Source organism: Ambystoma mexicanum, chromosome 10 (genome assembly GCF_040938575.1).
Source record: "Ambystoma mexicanum isolate Mex_15411 chromosome 10, UKY_AmexF1_1, whole genome shotgun sequence".
NCBI lineage: Eukaryota > Metazoa > Chordata > Amphibia > Caudata > Ambystomatidae > Ambystoma > Ambystoma mexicanum.
This window is the reverse complement of record NC_090932.1, coordinates 1,147,928,031-1,147,946,606: the sequence shown is the minus strand read 5'-3', so window position 1 is coordinate 1,147,946,606 and position 18,576 is coordinate 1,147,928,031. Positions and strand designations below refer to the sequence as shown.

At 47.1% G+C, this 18,576-nt stretch overlaps 1 protein-coding gene across 2 annotated transcripts in view; it reads left to right on the top strand.

The window, feature by feature from the left end:
• Positions 1-18,576, top strand: part of CNNM3 (cyclin and CBS domain divalent metal cation transport mediator 3) — a 288,143-nt gene that overhangs the window by 161,924 nt on the left and 107,643 nt on the right. For both annotated transcript variants that reach the window (XM_069619067.1, XM_069619068.1), the window contains exon 5: positions 6,527-6,623. In XM_069619067.1, coding sequence (XP_069475168.1) covers positions 6,527-6,623 — 97 coding nt within the window. The remainder of the gene's footprint in view (positions 1-6,526; positions 6,624-18,576) is intronic.

Sequence of the window (18,576 nt, the reverse complement as noted above, 5' to 3'; positions counted from 1 at the left end):
TTCATATGTTTAATACTTATGCCTCACAGGACACGCTGTTACTTACAACCCCCGGCCACTCCCCGCCAACCCTCTTCCACTTTACACATTCCATTTTTGATGACTTCACTCCCCCTGACATTCCATAACATCCATGCTCAATATTTCATCCTCAATGCCCATCTGCACACACCTTGCGTTCAGATTAAAACACAATACTAAATACTCTAGCAACCATAACATGGATAATGTAACTGCAATCCATGGGTCATGTATGGTGATCGGTAGTAAACACAATATCACAACAGCATAGACAATACAGTACGGCAGATTAGACGAAGACATGTGCCTGATTGGACTATTGGAGGATTTTGCATTTTACCTAGAAATAAATACCCGGGTATTTTGTCTCCACATATTCTGTTACCAGACTAAACCATGTGGTAGAGGGCAAGTCTTCTGCATCTGTGACATACATTGATTGTAGAAAATTGCAGAAATACATAGTAACGAAGTATAGTCTGCCCACTATACCACTGTTGCTCATTAATCAGTTCCTGTGGTACTCCGCAAACAACCACTCCCTGGCCTAGTGAGATTACACCTTGAGGTACTTTGACATTTTGTTGTTATTTTTCTTCCACGCTTTACCTACTTACCTTACCACAAGCATCAGTTTGCCTTATTTTTCAACAGGTTTATTCACCAGTTATACTCTTGCTTTCTACCTACTGGTATGAGCAACTTGCGTTTTTATGGTTAAATTATATGGTTTGATCGGATATAAGCATGCATACATGAGTTGTTTCTGCATTTGTGGAATCTGCCCCGATGATGGACACCGTCCGAAAGGCATTTACCCATGATTCTGCGACTCAGTGTTGACAAAAACAGCACCAATAAGACTTAAGAAAATGCAGCAATTGACTTGCACATGTATTACCATTGTATTATATTACACTGCAGTAGTATATTCTAATGGGGTGTCGCCAATGCTGGTGGGGCTCCATCAGCTGGTATTGAGTTGACTCCTGGGTAACTGCTTTTCAGGTTTTTGGTTTAGTTTAGTTTAGTTTATTATTTGTATAGCGCCGCCTGGCCCTAGGGCATCCAGGCGCTTGCGATGAATACAACAAGAATAATGAATACAACAAGAATAATGCAGCAGAAATGTACAAATCGATTACATATTTACAAATTTACAGTCTTGGTGCATGCTGGTGCGGTAGGGCTAGGCAGTTTCTTTGGATAGAAGCCAGGTTTTGGTGTTGTGTCTAAATCTGTGAAAGGATGGTTCTGATCTCAGCTCGAGTGGAAGTGAATTCCAAAGTTTGGAGGCAAGCACGGGGAAGCTGGAGCCACCTGCTTTTTGGAGCTTAAATCTTGGGATATTTAAGCAGTGTGTTTGAGCTGATCTGGTAGGGCGCGCTGGGGTGTGGTGCTTGAGGTTGTCGGATAGGTATCTGGGTGCTTGGTTAGCTAGGCATTTGTGTGTGAGTGAGATGGTTTTATATTCAATTCTTTGTGGTATGGATAGCCAATGGCAGGTGCGTCTGGCGTCCGAGATGTGTTCTTGTTTGGGTATGTTCAGGGCTGCTCGCAAGGCGTTGTTTTGTATGACTTGTAGTTTGTTGATGTTTTTCTGACTGGTTCCCAAGTATAGCGCATTGCAGTAGTCAACTTTGGAAAGGACTAGCGCTCTGGCTAAGGTGATGCAGTTGGATGGTGAGAGGTAAGGTCTGCTGGCATTGATAAGTTTACAAGTGTAAGCAGTGGCTGATGAGATGGAATTGATCTGTCTTGTCAGTGTGAGGGAGGAGTCGAGGTAGATTCCTAGGGTTTTGACGCTGTTAGAGACGGTGATGTTATTGCCATCTATGGTGAATGCTTGATAGAGTTTGTCGAGTTTATTAAGTCTGGGTTGGGAACCTAGGAGAAGAAGCTCGGTCTTGTCGTCATTAAGGCATAGGCCATGCTTGGCCATCCATTCTTGGATAATGGAATAAATGTTGTTGAGAGCAGTGAGGTCAGTGGAGTAGTCGCCTGTTAAAGGGATCAGTATTTGGGTGTCATCTGCGTAGTTGGTGTAGATGACACCCAAGCGGTCCAGTATGTCAAAGAGGGGTTTCGTGAATACATTGTATAGAGTGGGGGAGACGCAGGAGCCCTGGGGGACACCGCAAGTGACTGGGGCTGGGATGGCAGAGGCTGTGGGTGCGAAGACTCTCATGGATCTGTTGTTAAGGAAGGAATGGATCCATGCGTTGGCGTTATCTGAAAATTTGGCTGCTGAGGATAGATGTTTGCAGAGGATGTCGTGGTTGACCAGGTCGAAGGCGGCCGATAAGTCAAGGAGGAGAAGGAGGGCTAGTTTACCATTGTCTTTAATGTTGTCCATCTGTGTCTTAAGGTCAATCAGGGCGGTCTCAGTGCCGTGTTTGGGGCGGAATCCTGATTGTCTGAGTCCTAGTAAGTTATTTTTCTCGAGGTGGTTCTGTATCTGGAGATAGGCAGCTCTGTCGAGGATTTTTAGTAGGAAGGGTACAGTCGTTATGGGTCTGTAGTTGGTGGGGACATTAGGGTCAAGGGTGGGCTTCTTAAGTAAAGGAAGAACCCAGGAGTCCTTGAGGTTGTTGGGCACTATGTTGGAGGTGAAAGATGCGTTGATGAGGGAGGTGATGAAGGGAGCAAGTTGTTTGGCAGCATCTTTAATGATAGGGGCTGGGCAAGTGTCGCCTTGGCATTTGGACGGTTTAAGAGAGTAGATTATTTCTTCAACCTCTTTAATGGTTATGGTGGAAAACTCAAAGAGGTTATTGTCATCATTTTGGGGGGTGGTGTGGGTGTGTGTAGAGGGGGTGATGTTATCGGAGAGGGTGAGGCTTTCTTTCTTTGTCAGGATTTTGGCTTGTAGCGTGGCAATTTTGCCTAGGAGTGCTTCCTGGATGTTCGTGCACCAGTGGATGTCTTTGTTGCAAGTGTCTGGAATGGGGGAAGGTGATTCGAGTTCTCTCAGGATATTGAAGAGCTCTTTGGTATTAGATTTGGCGTTGCTGATTCTTTCATTGTACATGTTTTTTTTAGACTGGATGATGGCTGATTTATAGATGTTCGATGCTAGTGCGTAGGATGTCTTATTAATAGTGGATGGTGACTGTTTCCATGCTAATTCAGCTTGTCTTTTGGCTTTGCGGAGTGTTTTTAGTTTGGGGGTGAACCAGGAATTGAGGTGTGCTCGTGGTTTGGCTTTCCGAAGCTTGAGTGGTGCTATGGTATTTATGGCCTTAAGGATAGTTGTGTTGTATAAATCTACTAATTCAGTAGGGTTGGTCATGGTGGGTGAGAAGTCGATGATGGGTTGGAGTAGCGGGAGGAGTTTCTCTATTGTGATATTTTTGTTGTTTCTTGTGAGTGTGGGTGGGGCATTGGAGGAGGGCCCTGGTGTTTGAGTGCCTTTGTTGATGGTGAAGGTAATAAGGTGGTGATCGGTCCAGGCGCATGGAGTGTTGGAGAGGATGGTAGTGTTGCAATTGAGGTCAGCTATCCAGTCAAGGATGCGGCCTTTGTTATGTGTGGGTTGTGCGATATGGTGGGTGAGTCCTAATTCTGAAATAGTGTTGGCGATAGTGTGAGCTTTGTCATCTTTCTCATCATTGAGACCTAGATTAAAGTCTCCTAGGATGAGTAGTCGAGAGTTAGGTTTGATATTGTTAGAGAGTAGAAGGGCTATGTCGTCATTAAAGGATAGTATGGGGCCTGGCGGTCTGTAGATGAGGTGGATGGTGATAGTGCTTGTGTGCGTAGTGGATAGTTTGAGGGTGAGTAATTCCGCTGATGTCAGTGATTGGTTTTGTATGTGTCTAATGTTGATGGAACTTTTTGCAATAACGGCTACTCCACCACCTTTAGCTGTTTGTCTGTCTGCACGGTAGATGGTATAGTCATTGGGTATAGCAAGTGATAGAGAGGGGCCAGATGCTGGGTGGAGCCAGGTCTCTGTAATAGCTATGAAGTCGAGATCATTAACGGTAATAATGTCGGCAATGTCTAAGGCATGGGCGACTACAGATCTCGCATTGATGAGTGCACCTTTAATGGTTTCGGTGGTGATGCATGATTTTTTGATGTGGGTGCGGGGGGAGGGTGCGATCAGGCCGTGTGATATCTGGTCTGTCGGAAGTGTAGGGCGTGTGCAGTGAGGGGCAGATTTGGTAAAGGTTATGTTTTGTTTGTTGCCTAGATTGGGGAAGGATGCGGGTGTGTGTGTTCTGGATCTAAGTCGGGTGAATCTCGATAATCCTGAGCAGGGATAGGATCTGCTGGTAGTGAGGTTCGTGATAGTGGGTTGGCCGATGGGAGTAGTTTGTGATGCTTCTTGGGGGCTGGGGGTGTCTGCTATGCGATGAGAGTCAATGGAGGAGGTAGGCTGGAAGGGGTTGATGTTGGGTAGGAAGGGGGTGGGGCAGGGTATGGGATAATGTCTGGGGCAGGCTAGTCTGCTGAGGCCGTTAGGGTGTAAGCGAAAGTGTGACCCTGTACAAGGGGTGTCATGGGGGACCAGGCAGAATGGGAACATAATGAGGAAGGTCCAGGTTATCATTTCTGAGTTTAGAGGGAACTGACGCACAAAATCGTCAGAGAGAAGCTAGTGCGCAATGTTAGTACACAATGGTGCTGCAGTGAGGGTACTAGCGCAGAGAATCGGAGAAATGCTAGTGCACAGTGCTGATACCCAGTACTAATACGCAGTGTAATCTAGGCGACCATAAGGCATTACACAATGTCACAGTAGTCTCTAAGCGACCATAAGGCACTTACACAATGTCACAGTAGTCTCTAAGCGACCATAAGGCACTACACAATGTCACAGTAGTCTCTAGGCGACCATAAGGCACTTACACAATGTCACAGTAGTCTCTAAGCGACCATAAGGCACTACACAATGTTGTCACAGTGGTCTCTAAGCGACCATAAGGCACTACACAATGTTACAGTAGTCTCTAAGTGACCATAAGGCACTACACAATGTCACAGTGGTCTCTACGCGACCATAAGGCACAACACAAGTGGTCACAGTGGTCTCTACGCGACCATAAGGCACTACACAATGTTACAGTAGTCTCTAAGCGACCATAAGGCACAACACAAGTGGTCACAGTGGTCTCTACGCGACCATAAGGCACAACACAAGTGGTCACAGTGGTCTCTACGCGACCATAAGGCACTACACAATGTTACAGTAGTCTCTAAGCGACCATAAGGCACAACACAAGTGGTCACAGTGGTCTCTACGCGACCATAAGGCACAACACAAGTGGTCACAGTGGTCTCTACGCGACCATAAGGCACTACACAATGTCACAGTCGTCTCTAAGCGACCATAAGACACTACACAAGTGGTCGTAGTGGTCTCTCAGCGACCATAAGGTACTACCCAATGTGAGCAGTAGTCTGTGTTATACCGTACTGCGAGAACAGGGTTCAGTGAAGGCTTGAAACAGTTCAGGTTGCTGGCTGGAACAGTTGAAAAAAGGTTGCAGTAAGGGGCGGTATGTTACCCCAGAGGAGATGGGCAGGGGATCTAACCCTATGCTCGGTGGTGTATACAGGCTAGAGATAGGCACAGTGCACAGTGCCTTCGAGGTGGGCTGGTTCGGAACCTGCTGGCTTGTGGTTGGCTCCCAGTAGAGGAGAGGGGCCAATCACGATGTTTGCAGGGTAGCGGGGCCGGATGGAGGGCTAAAGATGCGGCGGACAGCCATCTTTAAATGGTGTGAACCTCAGGGCTGGATGCACTTAGCGTGCATTAATGGGGCAGATCCTGGCAGGAAGGGCCGCACTGGGCAACGCTGGAGCAGTGCGGATATTACTAAATAATTTGCCGCGTGTTGCCTTCAAGATGCACGCTCGTGCTGTAGCCAGGGACTTGTGACATACCTGGTGTCAGCAGCTCCAGCAGTAGATGGAAGGAGCTCCTGCTCATGGTGGCTCTGGATTGGTAAGGGCAGAGTTTCTGGCCCCTAGCTCCTGTGGCTCCGAACAGGCACCCAACAGGCCTTAGTATGGCCTTCGAGCTGGCCGCCGGCGTAATCCGCCTGCCGGCGGTTCCAGCTGATGAAATTGAGGCTTAGCCTCGGTTTCGCGCCGCGCTGCGCCCGGCATGGGCGAGTCAGGCGCCGTGTGGGGACAGGGTCAGGCAGGCCCTGTCCGAGTTCCCGGTTCGGCGCGTGGTTCCTCTGCTGGGCTGGTGGTGCTGGGGGGGCTCCTGCCCTCGCCCCACGATGAGGAAGGATGGAATGGGGGGTTAGCAGGCACCCAACAGGCCTTAGAATGGCCTTCGAGCTGGCCGCCGGCGTAATCCGCCTGCCGGCGGTTCCAGCTGATGAAATTGAGGCTTAGCCTCGGTTTCGCGCCGCGCTGCGCCCGGCATGGGTATATGGTTGACGCCATATAAATGTCTTTACAAATTAGTAATTAAGACAAAGGGAATAGTGTTGCCGTTTACACAATTGTTGTAAATCTTTTCCTGTTTGTTGTCATTTTACAGGGCAGAGTGGAAGTGGAGATTGGAAAGGAGGGCCTGAAGTTTGAGAATGGAGCTTTTACATACTATGGAGCCTCTGCACTGACCTCTGCTTCATCAGGTAAGGGCAGTTCTGTAAAGGGACCACTCTGCTTTCACCACTGACCCATCACTAGAGGGGAACTCTCTATACTGACACGTTCCCAGGAGAGAGTGATCACTAGATTGCGAGATGATCACTGGCCAATGTATTACTATTCATGGGAGTATTCTCTAGAGTGGGAGAAATCCTCAACACGTTGTTGCACTTCCTTGTCACAATCCTTGCCTTGTGCATGGAACGCCATGCCCTAGAAATGGGCATCATTGTTACAATTTAAAAATCATTTAAAGCCATTCTATCTGCTTTGTGCAAATGTACATCTCACCGTTCATCTTGAAATTAAATTAAGGTATGCTGTTAGGCAAGATTGTATGCAGTGCCCTTTGGGTGCACTACAACAACACTGACCTGCCAATAGGAATTCAACCTTTGGTATTAGTCTGTACTACACAGGTTGGTAGTGTGGTCGAGTAGCCAGGCTTATCTCAAGAGGTGTCAATGTTACCGTAGGGGAGTTGCAGAGATTCAGTGACAAGTATTCAAATACACTTTCACACACAAGGTTTCTTGATTAAACAATTATTAATGTATTTAAGTCCGTTTGAATAAGCCTTCTTCAGAAGGGAACAATATAAAGCAACACACAAATACACTTCAAAAATACACAATCTTAATTTTCTAAGTCAGAAAACACCCATTTGGGATGGCTCACAGACACTACCTACACCCTCAGGTGATTTAAATAGCTAGGGTGTTGTGGATATTAATATATAACTGCTGCATTTAGAAAATACTTGAGGGGAGTGCCAAAGAAAAGAGCTTTCAGAATAAGGCCAGTGTTCACACAATTATTCTTTACCAGGTAAGTACTTAAAACAAAAAAAAAATGCAATGTCAGTTTTAACCCTTTTCTGGAAGGAACGCAAAACACATAAGCGGGGGACAGAAGAGTCATTCAGGGAGCCAGGCCAGCCAATGTTAAGTTAGCAAAAGTCAAGGTGAACTGAAGCACTTCTTGCAGGTAATTCAAAGTCTTGCACAATGTTTTAGAAATCTTTGTAGCAAAAGTAGAATCAAATGTAGGGTCACAAGCTGATAGGCCTGTGAGTAGTAGAAGATGCAAGCAACTCTACAAGAGCAACCAAGACAGGTCTCCACTGACAACAAGCAAGGTGGCATACGAAGAGGTACGTTCTCTTAGACTGTACAGTACCTTTAGTTTGAAGAAAAGTGCAGCAGATGGCTTCTGTTCCTGTGCAGATCCGGGTGTTCCTGTGCCTCAGTCGTGGATACAAGAGGGATGTCTTCTGGGGACTCCTGCACTGCAATGGGACGTTCACTGACCGCAACCGGCAATCTTTTAACAAGTGGCACATTTTTGTATTTCAGCTCCTTGCGTCTACTGCAAATAGCAACACTGCGGTTCATGGCTGTTGAGATGGGCTTTCCTTGCATCTGGGATCTAGCACTCTGTTTAGGTGGCTCAGGCTCGATCAGTCCTGCTTCCTGGGAGTCCGGAGGATCTTCCTGGAACTCTTGGTCAGCTTAAAAGCAACACACACAATCTGATGTACCTCTTCCTAGCTATTCGGTTCCAGCAGCGACTGCAGTGGAAATTCACCCAGCTTCGAGAGGATGTCCAGGTGGCTTACTTTGGAGTCGATTGGTCCCACCAACTCAAGGGAAGAAGTCACCCTTGCAGGCTTCTGTCGATATGGATTCGGAGCTTCAGCACAGAAGCAGGGCTTCACCGTGTAAACCAACGGTCCAGGAGTTGCAGCAGCTGTCCTCTTCAAGCTCTTCTTCGGTCCTTCGTTCCAGTGGTCGACTCTGCCTTCCAAGCCAAGAGACTTGCCTTTTATTCCTTGCCTTTGGAAGATCATTAATTCCAGCCTAGCTGTCACTCACCTAACAGGGCGGCTGTCCCTGCCGGACAGTCAGCCAACGAGCCAATCGCCACAGAGTGCATTTGGGTCTCCTAGGAGACAAAGCACAGGGAGTTTCAGGCACCTCCCTCACTTCCTGCCCACCCCAGACACTCGGGCACCAGAGGCGGTCTTCACTCCTGAAGCCCGCCAAAGGCGAATTAACAAAGGGACCAAACCTGGTTTGGCGCTCAGAGAAAAACTCAAAGGACCTTTCCAAAAAGAAATGGCGAAAAAAGACCACCAGGACCTGTTTTAACAAAGGAGGCTCAGACGCCATCTTGAAAAACATGGCTCCCGCGATGTAACGTTATGGAAGCTACTAATTGTTCGCTGTCAGGAACAATCATGGTAGTTCGTTGTAAAACCACTGCCACCAGCCATTCTGAGCGTAAGGTAACATTTGACTGCTACATGCGTATCTAGACACAGTGGATACCAAGTAACCCCTCCAGCACTCTATTGTAAGGTAGGGTGTGCTGGGTGTAGGAATTTAAAAGATTAAGTGAAGTCAATTTCATTCCACTGTCCGGGAAACCGTAATTGATCCCAGAGAAGGTATTAAAACCTTGGGAAAGCCTGATAGGTTTTGCTGTGTCACTGCACTGAAGGTGCTGTGTGACACAAATGAACAAGATGATGCCTATGGAGTTGGTTAGACTCCATAACCAAAGAAAACACACGGGTAAAACATTTCAAAATACATGAGAGTGGGGAAAAGTCTCACTCTCTCTCCAGGGAAAACAAATCAAGTCCTTAAATCCAGCAAAATTGCCGTGGGTCTCTAAGGTGAAGGGAATTGGCACACTTTTGAGAATTCTCCCTAACATTCACCGACCTCAAACATCACGCCGGTGAAGACTGAGAAACTGCCTGTCGGAGGACTACTGCAACGGACTGTTTGGCCATGGAAGGCCGCCCCGGGCCTCAGCCCAGACAGTAGGGAGAGGTTATTTTAGGATGTGTATATACCCCCCTTCCTACACTTTTTTCGCCCAGCTGCCATACCCTGTAATTATGGAAAATACCCCATTAAAATTCTGCCCCAAGTGTAATCATTAATTCCCGTGGGTAGACAAATATTTAGTTTGTAATTTGTGTCTCCCAAGAGACCATGTTGAAATGTCTTGTCGAGCTTGTAGGCTCTTCAAGCCAAAGACGTTAAAGGACCGCTCCACAAAAAACGCTGGGCCCAGTACACCAGGCAGCTCGAGGCCATGGAGGTAGAAGGCGCCTTTAGTGATGGCAGCGACGCTGCCCTTTCGGACGGCGAGGGCGACTGGGTAGCTTCGGCTACCCAAGCGCAGGCCCCCGACCCAGTAGGAGTGGCTGGCGGCCATGTTGTAGGGACTACATCCGGCGGCACAGGTGCTATAAGGACACACACCACTAAGCACATAAGCCCAGGGCGAGAATCGACGCTCGGAGTCAGACCAAGTAGTAGGCCCCAAAAAGTCGGTTAAACACCTCTGGCCCCGGGGAAAACATCACAAGAAATCCTCTAAAACATCTCATAGGGACACAAGCCCTCTTAGGGATAAAACCCCTCAAAAGGAATAACCTAGAGAATCCAGGCCCATAAAGAAACCTAGAGAATCTAGGCCTATATCTCATAAAGAAAAATCTAAGGTGGTACCTCCCACAGATGAGGACTTAGGACTTTACCATTTGGTAATCCCGAGTTCCAAGGAATGGTCTTCAGAAGACATAGACAGAGTGATGAGAAGAATGTCCTTTATGGCCAATTTTTACAAGAAAAACCCTGATTAGTTCCCACTCCCCCCACCTCAGCTCCCTATGGTTCACAAGCCTCTGCTCTACCTAATCAACCCCCTTCTAAGAGGTCTCGTACAAATGTTCCATTACAAAGTACAGTCATAGACCTCTATGACCCAGAACCACAAAGATCTTTCTTTTTTAGAGGTAGCTGACCCTCAATTTGATGATACAGCAGACCCTTATTATGGGAATGATGAGGACCAAGAGGCTGACCAAGAACCCAATATGTACTCTCTAGATTTCTCGCTTAACCAAGACACTCCAGTTGTCGATTCTCCTATTGATAATCAACCCCTCCTTAAAGAGGTGCTAGCTAAGGCTGACGAGCACTTTCAGATCGACACCCAGGAGGTACAGGAGGATAAGAACTTTGCAGAACAAATCCTTGGGCAAGAAAACGGTGGCGCAGTTTGTCCTGCTACTGAAGTCAGTGCAGCACAGAATACAACCATCTTTAGAAGCCCCACACGGGCTGTAAACCCACATGTAGAGAAATTTAGACCTGCACCTTCAGACCCATTATATATTAGAGGGCAGCTGAAGCCAGATTCTTTAGTTGTGACCACAACAAGAAAGAGCGGGCACACCCCTTGCTTCCTGAGGTGCCACCCGACAAGGAACGCAAAAAGATCTATGCCATGGGTAGAAAGGTCGCCTCCTCTGCGGTTTATCAGACCAGAATAGCAAACATTGCAACTTTTTTTTTGGCCAGTTCCAACTGCCACAAGTGGGAAGAAATGTCAGCTTTACTTTCGTCTGCACCATAACCACTAAAGTCCCAGCTAGCACAGGTGGCTGCAGATGGGAGGGCAGTGTCTAGATGTCTTCTTAAAACCAACTTCAACGTGCTGGACAACGCCGGAAGAGTCATTGCACAAGGGACTGTTATTAAAAGGCATGCGTGGCTGTGCCAGTCAGGGTTTAGACCAGAGATGCAGGCCACCCCGATAAACATGCCTATTGAACCCAATGTGCTCTTCGGTAAGGCCGTCTGAGACGCCCTTAAGACAGCAAAGGATGAGTATGACGCACTTAAATCTTTGGCTCAACTCGCCAACAAGCCTTCCGAGCAAAGGGGTAATGACAATTGTTGCTGTTTTTGTGGCCAAAACTCAACGAGGATCCAACTACAGTCGAGGCCAGGGTTCCTCCTGGGGAAATAATCAAGGCCAATCCTGCCAAGACTATCCTAGAGGACAGCGCAGAGGATGTGGTCTGGGAAGAGGCCCTGCTCGAGGTGGCACACCTCCTCAGAAGCAGTGACATTCCGCTTCAGGTGTCCTCCCATGTTTCTCCAGTAGGAGGACTCATTTCCAGCTTCACCCACGCATGGGAGGGAATTGCCTCAGACACATGGGTGCTGTCCACAGTAGCAGGTGGATACTGTACAGAACTTCTCAAACGTCCCCACGACCACCCCCCCACGACAGAAGATCCACTCAGAAGAACACCAGCGTATCCTTCTCAAAGAGATGGCCACACTTCGATGGCGTCCATTAATAGAAGTTGTCCCGGCCAACCAGGTAAACAGGGGTATTTATTCAACTTACTTCCTTGTGCCAAAGAAAGATCTAACTATGCGCCCAGTATTAGATCTGCGCCCTGTAAACAAGTATGTCAAGCCACAAAAGTTCTGCATGACTATGCTACACAAGGTAATCACTCTACTAAAAAAGGGGATTACATGGCAACACTGTATATGAAAGATGCCTATTTTCATATTTCAATGTTCCCAGCGCACAGATATGATATGGCATTTGTAACGCGCCTATACACAAGTGTTTCAAGGCGCGATGAGGCGGGGGGTGGAAACAAGGGGAGACGGACAACGATCCTACTAGGCCAGGTGTCATTCAGATCGCAAGTGCAAGGGTAGAGGGGAAGGGAAAAGTGCATTGGGGAAAGGGAGAGGGGAAAGTGCAGTACAGGGTTATTAGCATACAGGATAAATAACAAGGGAGCTGGTGGCAAGTGCGAGGTAAGTGCAGACAAGTGCTGGGAAGGGGGGCTGTAGGGATACAGACAGTCCCGCAGTGCAGGGGTTGCCGGGGAGGCAGTGCAGGGGAGAGTGGCTGGGCCAAGGACCGAGAACGGTGAGTGGCCCAGTTGCAGATTGCGGATTCAGTGCAGTTTCAGTAGTATTAGCAGGGGAGAGGGGGGGAGAAAGCGGAGGCAAAGAGGAAGGTTTTGAGGTGCTTCCGGAACCGGAGATGATTCTCCTCGAGTTTCAGGGAGGCATGAAGCTGTTCCAGAGGGAGGCCCCTGCAGCGGAGAGAGATCTGCCCCCAACTCGTTGTTTGGAGAAGCGGCTGACCCTGAGGGAGTTGGAGGCGGATGAGCGAAGAGCTCGAGAATGAAGATATTAAGGAAGAGAGAGTTGAAGGTATTTTGGCCCAAGGCCCCAGACGGCCTTGCGGACAATGCAGAGGGTTTTGAACTTGATCCTCGCAGTCCCTGGGAGCCAGTGTAGTGATTTCAGTCCTGCAGAGATACGGTCCCTGGGCTTGAGGCCAAGGACAAGTCTCGCAGTCCTGTTCTGGATAAGTTGCAAAGGGTGGAGAGTAGAGGCGGGCAGATTTAGATAGAGACTGTTACAGTAGTCCAGCTTCGAGAGAGCCAGGGCTCTAGAGAGAGTGAGCTTCTGGGGGAAGGAGAGGAAAGGAAGGATACCTCTGAGGAGGTGTAGCTGGTAGTGTGACTTCTTAGAGACGTCGGATATGTGAGGAGAAGATTCTGGCGTTTCAAGATGGCGAACCAGCACTACCAATTCAAGGTGCTGCCCTTTGGAATAGCCTCTGCTCCAAGGGTGTTCACAAAAGTGCTGGCGGTGGTGGCAGTGCACCTGCGCAGGGAGGCAATCCAGTGTACCCTTACCTCGATGACTGGCTCATTACAGGGGAATCCCCCCCTAATTTGCAAGCAAAACATTCAGAGAACAATCGACCTTCTCCTTCAATTGGGCTTCTCCATCAACGAGAAGAAGTCAAGCCTAGTGCCAAGCACTTCAAACAGTTCCTGGGAGCTGTCTTAAACACAGAAGAAGGGTTGGTCTTTAATCAGAGGAAAGGGTACAAAATGTGTTACTGCAAATACCAATTATAAGGCCGGCTGCCAGATAAGGGTGTTCAAAGCTATGCGTTAAATAGGCATGATGGCATCTTGCATTTACCTGGTTCCTCACACATGCCTGCGCATGCGACCCATGCAGGAGTGGTTGACGAAACAATGGTTTCAGGCAAGTGGTCCGTGTGACGATCTAGTGGTCATTTTGCCAACACTTGTACAAAATCTTCGCTGGTGGGCAAGGGAAAATCTAACGAAAGGAAAACCCTTCTACGATCCAGAGGTACAGGCAGTTGTCGCAATGGACGCCTCACTAGCGGGGTGGGGTGGGGGGGGGCTCTCTACCTTCACCACACAGCTCAGGGTCTGTGGTCTCGCACTGTAGCTCAAAATCACATCAATCTGCTGGAACTTCTGGCAGTATTCAAGGCCCTTCAGGCATTCGAACCCCATTTAACATACCTATCATCTGTGCAGATTCTAACAGACCGCACTACAGCAATGCACAACGAATTTGGAAATGGGCACTCAAACGGAAAATGTTCCTGTCGTCCCATGTTCCAGGGGGACTCCACTCTAGCAGACTCATTGAGCAGAGAGCCCCTACCAGAGGAACACGAGTGGCGGCTACACGAATGAGTCGTAGAACACACCTTTTCTCAATGGGATTTCCCAACTGTAGACCGATTAGCCACAAGCGAAAACATTCAATGCCCAGACTTCACTTCGAGGATCCCCCAGCCAGGCTCCAAGGGGAACGCCCTATGGATGAACTGGTCAGGGAAATTTGCTTACGCTTTGTCCCCCAACACTTCTGAGGAAGGTGGTGAACAAGATGCACAAGGAACCGATGATGCTTCTCCTAGTTGCTCCTTTGTGGGCAAGAAACCATGGTATCCACATCTGCGCAAACTGGCGATGTGCTATCCCATTCCTGTGCCAGTACAACCTACTCACCCAGCACAACGGACTAACAGTGCACACTCAGCCGCACTCAATGAACTTGGCAGCATGGCTCCTGAGGTCAGAGTTCGGCCATCTCAACCTGCCTCAGAGATGCATGGACATCTTAAAAGAATCAGGAAAACCAAACACAAGGCACTGTTACATTGACAAATGGAAAAGAATCATTATTTGGTGCCAGTCCAAACAGATCAACCCCATCGTTCTAACTTATATGCTCAATTTGCTAGATGGAGGGTTAATATTCAACTCCCTTAATGTCCACCTGGTGGCTTTGTCCGCCTACACAACCTCTCATAAGGGCTCATGGTGGAAAGTGCCGGTCATCAAGGCATTTATGGAAGGAGTAAAGACTCTGCCCTCCAATTTCTAACCCGCCGCCAGGTTGCGATCTCGATGTGGTACTCGCTAAGCTCATGGGTCCCCCTTCGAGCCTATGCACAAGTCTAGTATCAAACTCCTGACTTATAAAACTTCCTTCTTGGTGGCTATCACTTCCATAAGAAGGGTTAGTGAAATTCAAGCATTGTCATTGCAGGAGCTTTTCTTTGTTGTACACAAGGACAAGCTGGTTTTACGTACTCACCCTAGGTTCTCCCCTAAATTAATCTCCAAAGTTCATGTAAACCAGTCAATTGAGCTACCGGCTTTCTTCCAGGAAGCCAACAGCTCAGCTGAAGTAAAACTCCACACACTAGATGTGAGGAGCGGTCCTTTACTACATAAACAAGACCAGACCGCTAAGAAAGACCGACCAATTGTTTGTCTCCATAGCGCCAGGCAGAGAAGGTGACTGCATTTCTAAAAATGCCATCTTTGGGTGGATAGTCGGATGTATCCAACTGTGCTATTCCCTATCAGATAAAACACTGCCTTTTACACTCGGGGCTCACGCCACAAGAGGCACATGAGCCACTCTGGCTTTTATTGCAAATGTCCCCTTAGACAGTATTTGCAAGGCAGCTACATGAAGCTCTGTACATATTTTCACTCGGCACTACTGCATTGACACTCATTCCAAGACAGATGCACAAGTGGGACATCGGTTGTAAGACACTGATTTGCTCATGAACCTTCTCACATCCCACCTCCTTCTACCATTGCTCGCTAATCTATGCACAGCATGTGATCTAAGAAGATTACACAAGCCTCAGAAGGGATACATTGCTCACTGTAATCATCTCTCTCGTGCTTGTAACTACTTAGATTCACATGTGACCCACCCTTCCTCCCCTCGGAGAGAAGGCGCGTGGATGCTTATGAGCTTGTCTGATGCGTATCTGCTTTGATACAACTGTACTCGCACTACACCTCATGCTACCTCATGTCAGAAAAATAACAATCTGAGGGACCTCAACACATGAGGGATCATGGGTACGGTGGACGTCACACTAGGGATAGTATTTCTGGCATGCCCTGTCAACGTCCATTTTCGAGTTTTGGAAACAACTGTAATACTCCGCAGCTTCCACTAGACGTCGGCCTATGCACAGCATATACATCTAAGCACGGCCTATTCACAGCATGTACATCTAAGCACGGCCTATTCACAGCATCAGAAATACGATTAGTGAGTAGTGTGTGTGTGTATGTATATATATATATATATATATATATATATATATATATATATATATATTCAGTGAAAAAACTTTGTTAAAGGGACGTTATGGTTCCAAGTAAAACCGAAAAACGCTTGAAATTCACAAGTTATGGTAAGCTAAGCAACCATAACTCGCGCCACCATCGTGCACTGCTAAGCCTAACACCCAGGACATCAAAGATGACATCACAAATGTCATTGATGACATCAAAGATGACATCACAAATGCTATTGATGACATCAAAGATGACATCACATGTCTTGTCTGGCTCCCCCTTTTTTCTTTACTGACCTCTAGGCCACATGTTTTTCTTCAGTAACAGTTCGGAACTAAGTATTGTAAATGTACTATATTTGTAGACTTATCCTTAAAGTATGTTCTTACAATAATTCCCTTATGGTCTAGTTATATCATATGAAACAAATACATAGGGGAAGACACAACCTTGAAAGACAGCAATCTTTTTTGTACATTAAAATAATCAGGAGTTATCAGCACTTTCTGATAGTTCTGATGTTTTTTCTTACTGTACTTTCCCTGTATATGCTCCTATTTTTATATGTTGTACTCACACTATTTACCTTGGGGTCCAATCCAAGCACATCATGTGATATATATATATACATACATAGGGTAACAGACGGAGCAATCATTTCTCTGCATAAAGGTTATGAACACTTTCTGCTGCTACTACTGCTGTTTTTTTTTTTACTTCTATTTCCTTGTATATATTCATATTTGTATGTGGTGTTGTCTCTTTGTGTTTTGTCTATAATAATGCAGTTATGTAGTAAGTGGGGTTGATTACCTACTTATCACATGTTTCACAGTACGCAAAACTCTAATAAGAACAGTTATCATTTCACTATTCAACATGGCAAGCTTATGAATATTGCACCTCCATCATGTATGCTGCACACAATGCCTATGTTTCTACATGAGAACCTTAGTATACTGGATTGAACTTAATAATAGAATGCTATTTATATCAATGCATAGCTTAATGCACTAATTAGCACTTGATATTTATTCCAAAAATCCTTTACACTTTTTTTATTAACATTATACTAAGAATCCCTTTTACAGACTTTTCATGAAAGGTAAATGCATATGTGATGTCATCAATGACATTTGTGATGTCATCTTTGTCCTGGGTGTTAGGCTTAGCAGTGCACGATGGTGGCGGGAGTTATGGTTGCTTAGCTTACCATAACTTGCAAATTTCAAGGGTTTTTCGGTTTTACTTGGAATCATAACGTCCCTTCAACGTTTTTTCACTGAATTTCATAGATTTTTAGTAGAGCAACTTAACCATAACGTCCTTTTCAATGGATGAAGACCACTAGCATCCTAGGTTCTCAAAGTATGAACCCGGGGTGGTTAAAAAAAAGATTTTTCTTCCCAAGCTGGAACACAAAGGAGGATAGCTCAGGGGCAACATGCTCGCCTTGGAAACAAGACGACATGGAGCACCGCAGGTTCGATCCCTGGGTCCGCGATTAGAAACCTCTGGGTATTAAGCGCGTTATAAATAATCATATCAATCATATATCAATCATATATCAATCATACAACAGGGCATCGTCGGGGGGGGGGGGGGACCAGGAGAGACAGGGGGCATGAGTGGGGGGGAACAGGGGAGACACGGGGCATGAGCGGGGGGTGGGGGGAACAGGGGAGAGACACGGGCATGACTAGGGGGTGGAGGGAGCAGGAGGGAGACACGGGGCATGAGCGGGGGATGGGGGGGCGACACGAGGTAGACACGGGGCATGAGCGGGGATGGGGGGGAGACACGGGCCATGAGCCGGGGGGTGGGGGGAACGGGAGAGAGACAGGGAGCTTACTATGCAGCGCTCTGATGCAAATGATAAACCAAGATGGTGGGCGTCTTTCACAATACGACGCACTGCACGCTTCACCGCAGCCAATAGGAAAGCACGTCAGATGTCCGTGGACATCACGCAAGCTGCTTGCCCAATCCCCGTCCTGTCCGCGGAGCGGACACAGATATCACTAATTTTTTTCACTTACATTTTTGTCATTTTTAAAAAAAACTACTGGACGGATTTACACCAAATAAAAAAAAAAGCAAGCTTTCGGGACCAAGCCGCGGCTCCCGCCGAAAATTTGGTGTAAGTCCATCCAGTGGTTTGGGCTGTAGGCTTGAAGTTTTTTTCCCATTAAGTCTATGGGAAAAAAGTTCTGGGACCCCCCCTTATAACTTTACCCCCCTGGACCAAACCGCACCAAACTTTGCAATGTACCGCGCTTTCTCCATTTGCGGACCAAATGAAAAATAACCAGCCACTTCGGTGTCTGTGTAATGTGATAGAAAGTTATGCAGGAGATCAGAAACAGATGCATGACCTGGGCAAGTGCCTCCTTCATTGCAAACTCGCATGTAACATGCTGTGCAATTCTCCCTCCACAAGGAACAATGGTGACGCGCGATCATGCCAACATTAAAGTGTCACACAGACAAACCAAAATCAGTCACTTCATTATAGGTACTCCATAGCACTACACATCCACATGATAGAATCCAAAATGTGCAGCCACTGCAGTGTTTTCCATTCACTTTTAAAGTATTTAGAACTCCCCTAAAACCCGCACGTTGTGGCTCCTGAAACACAC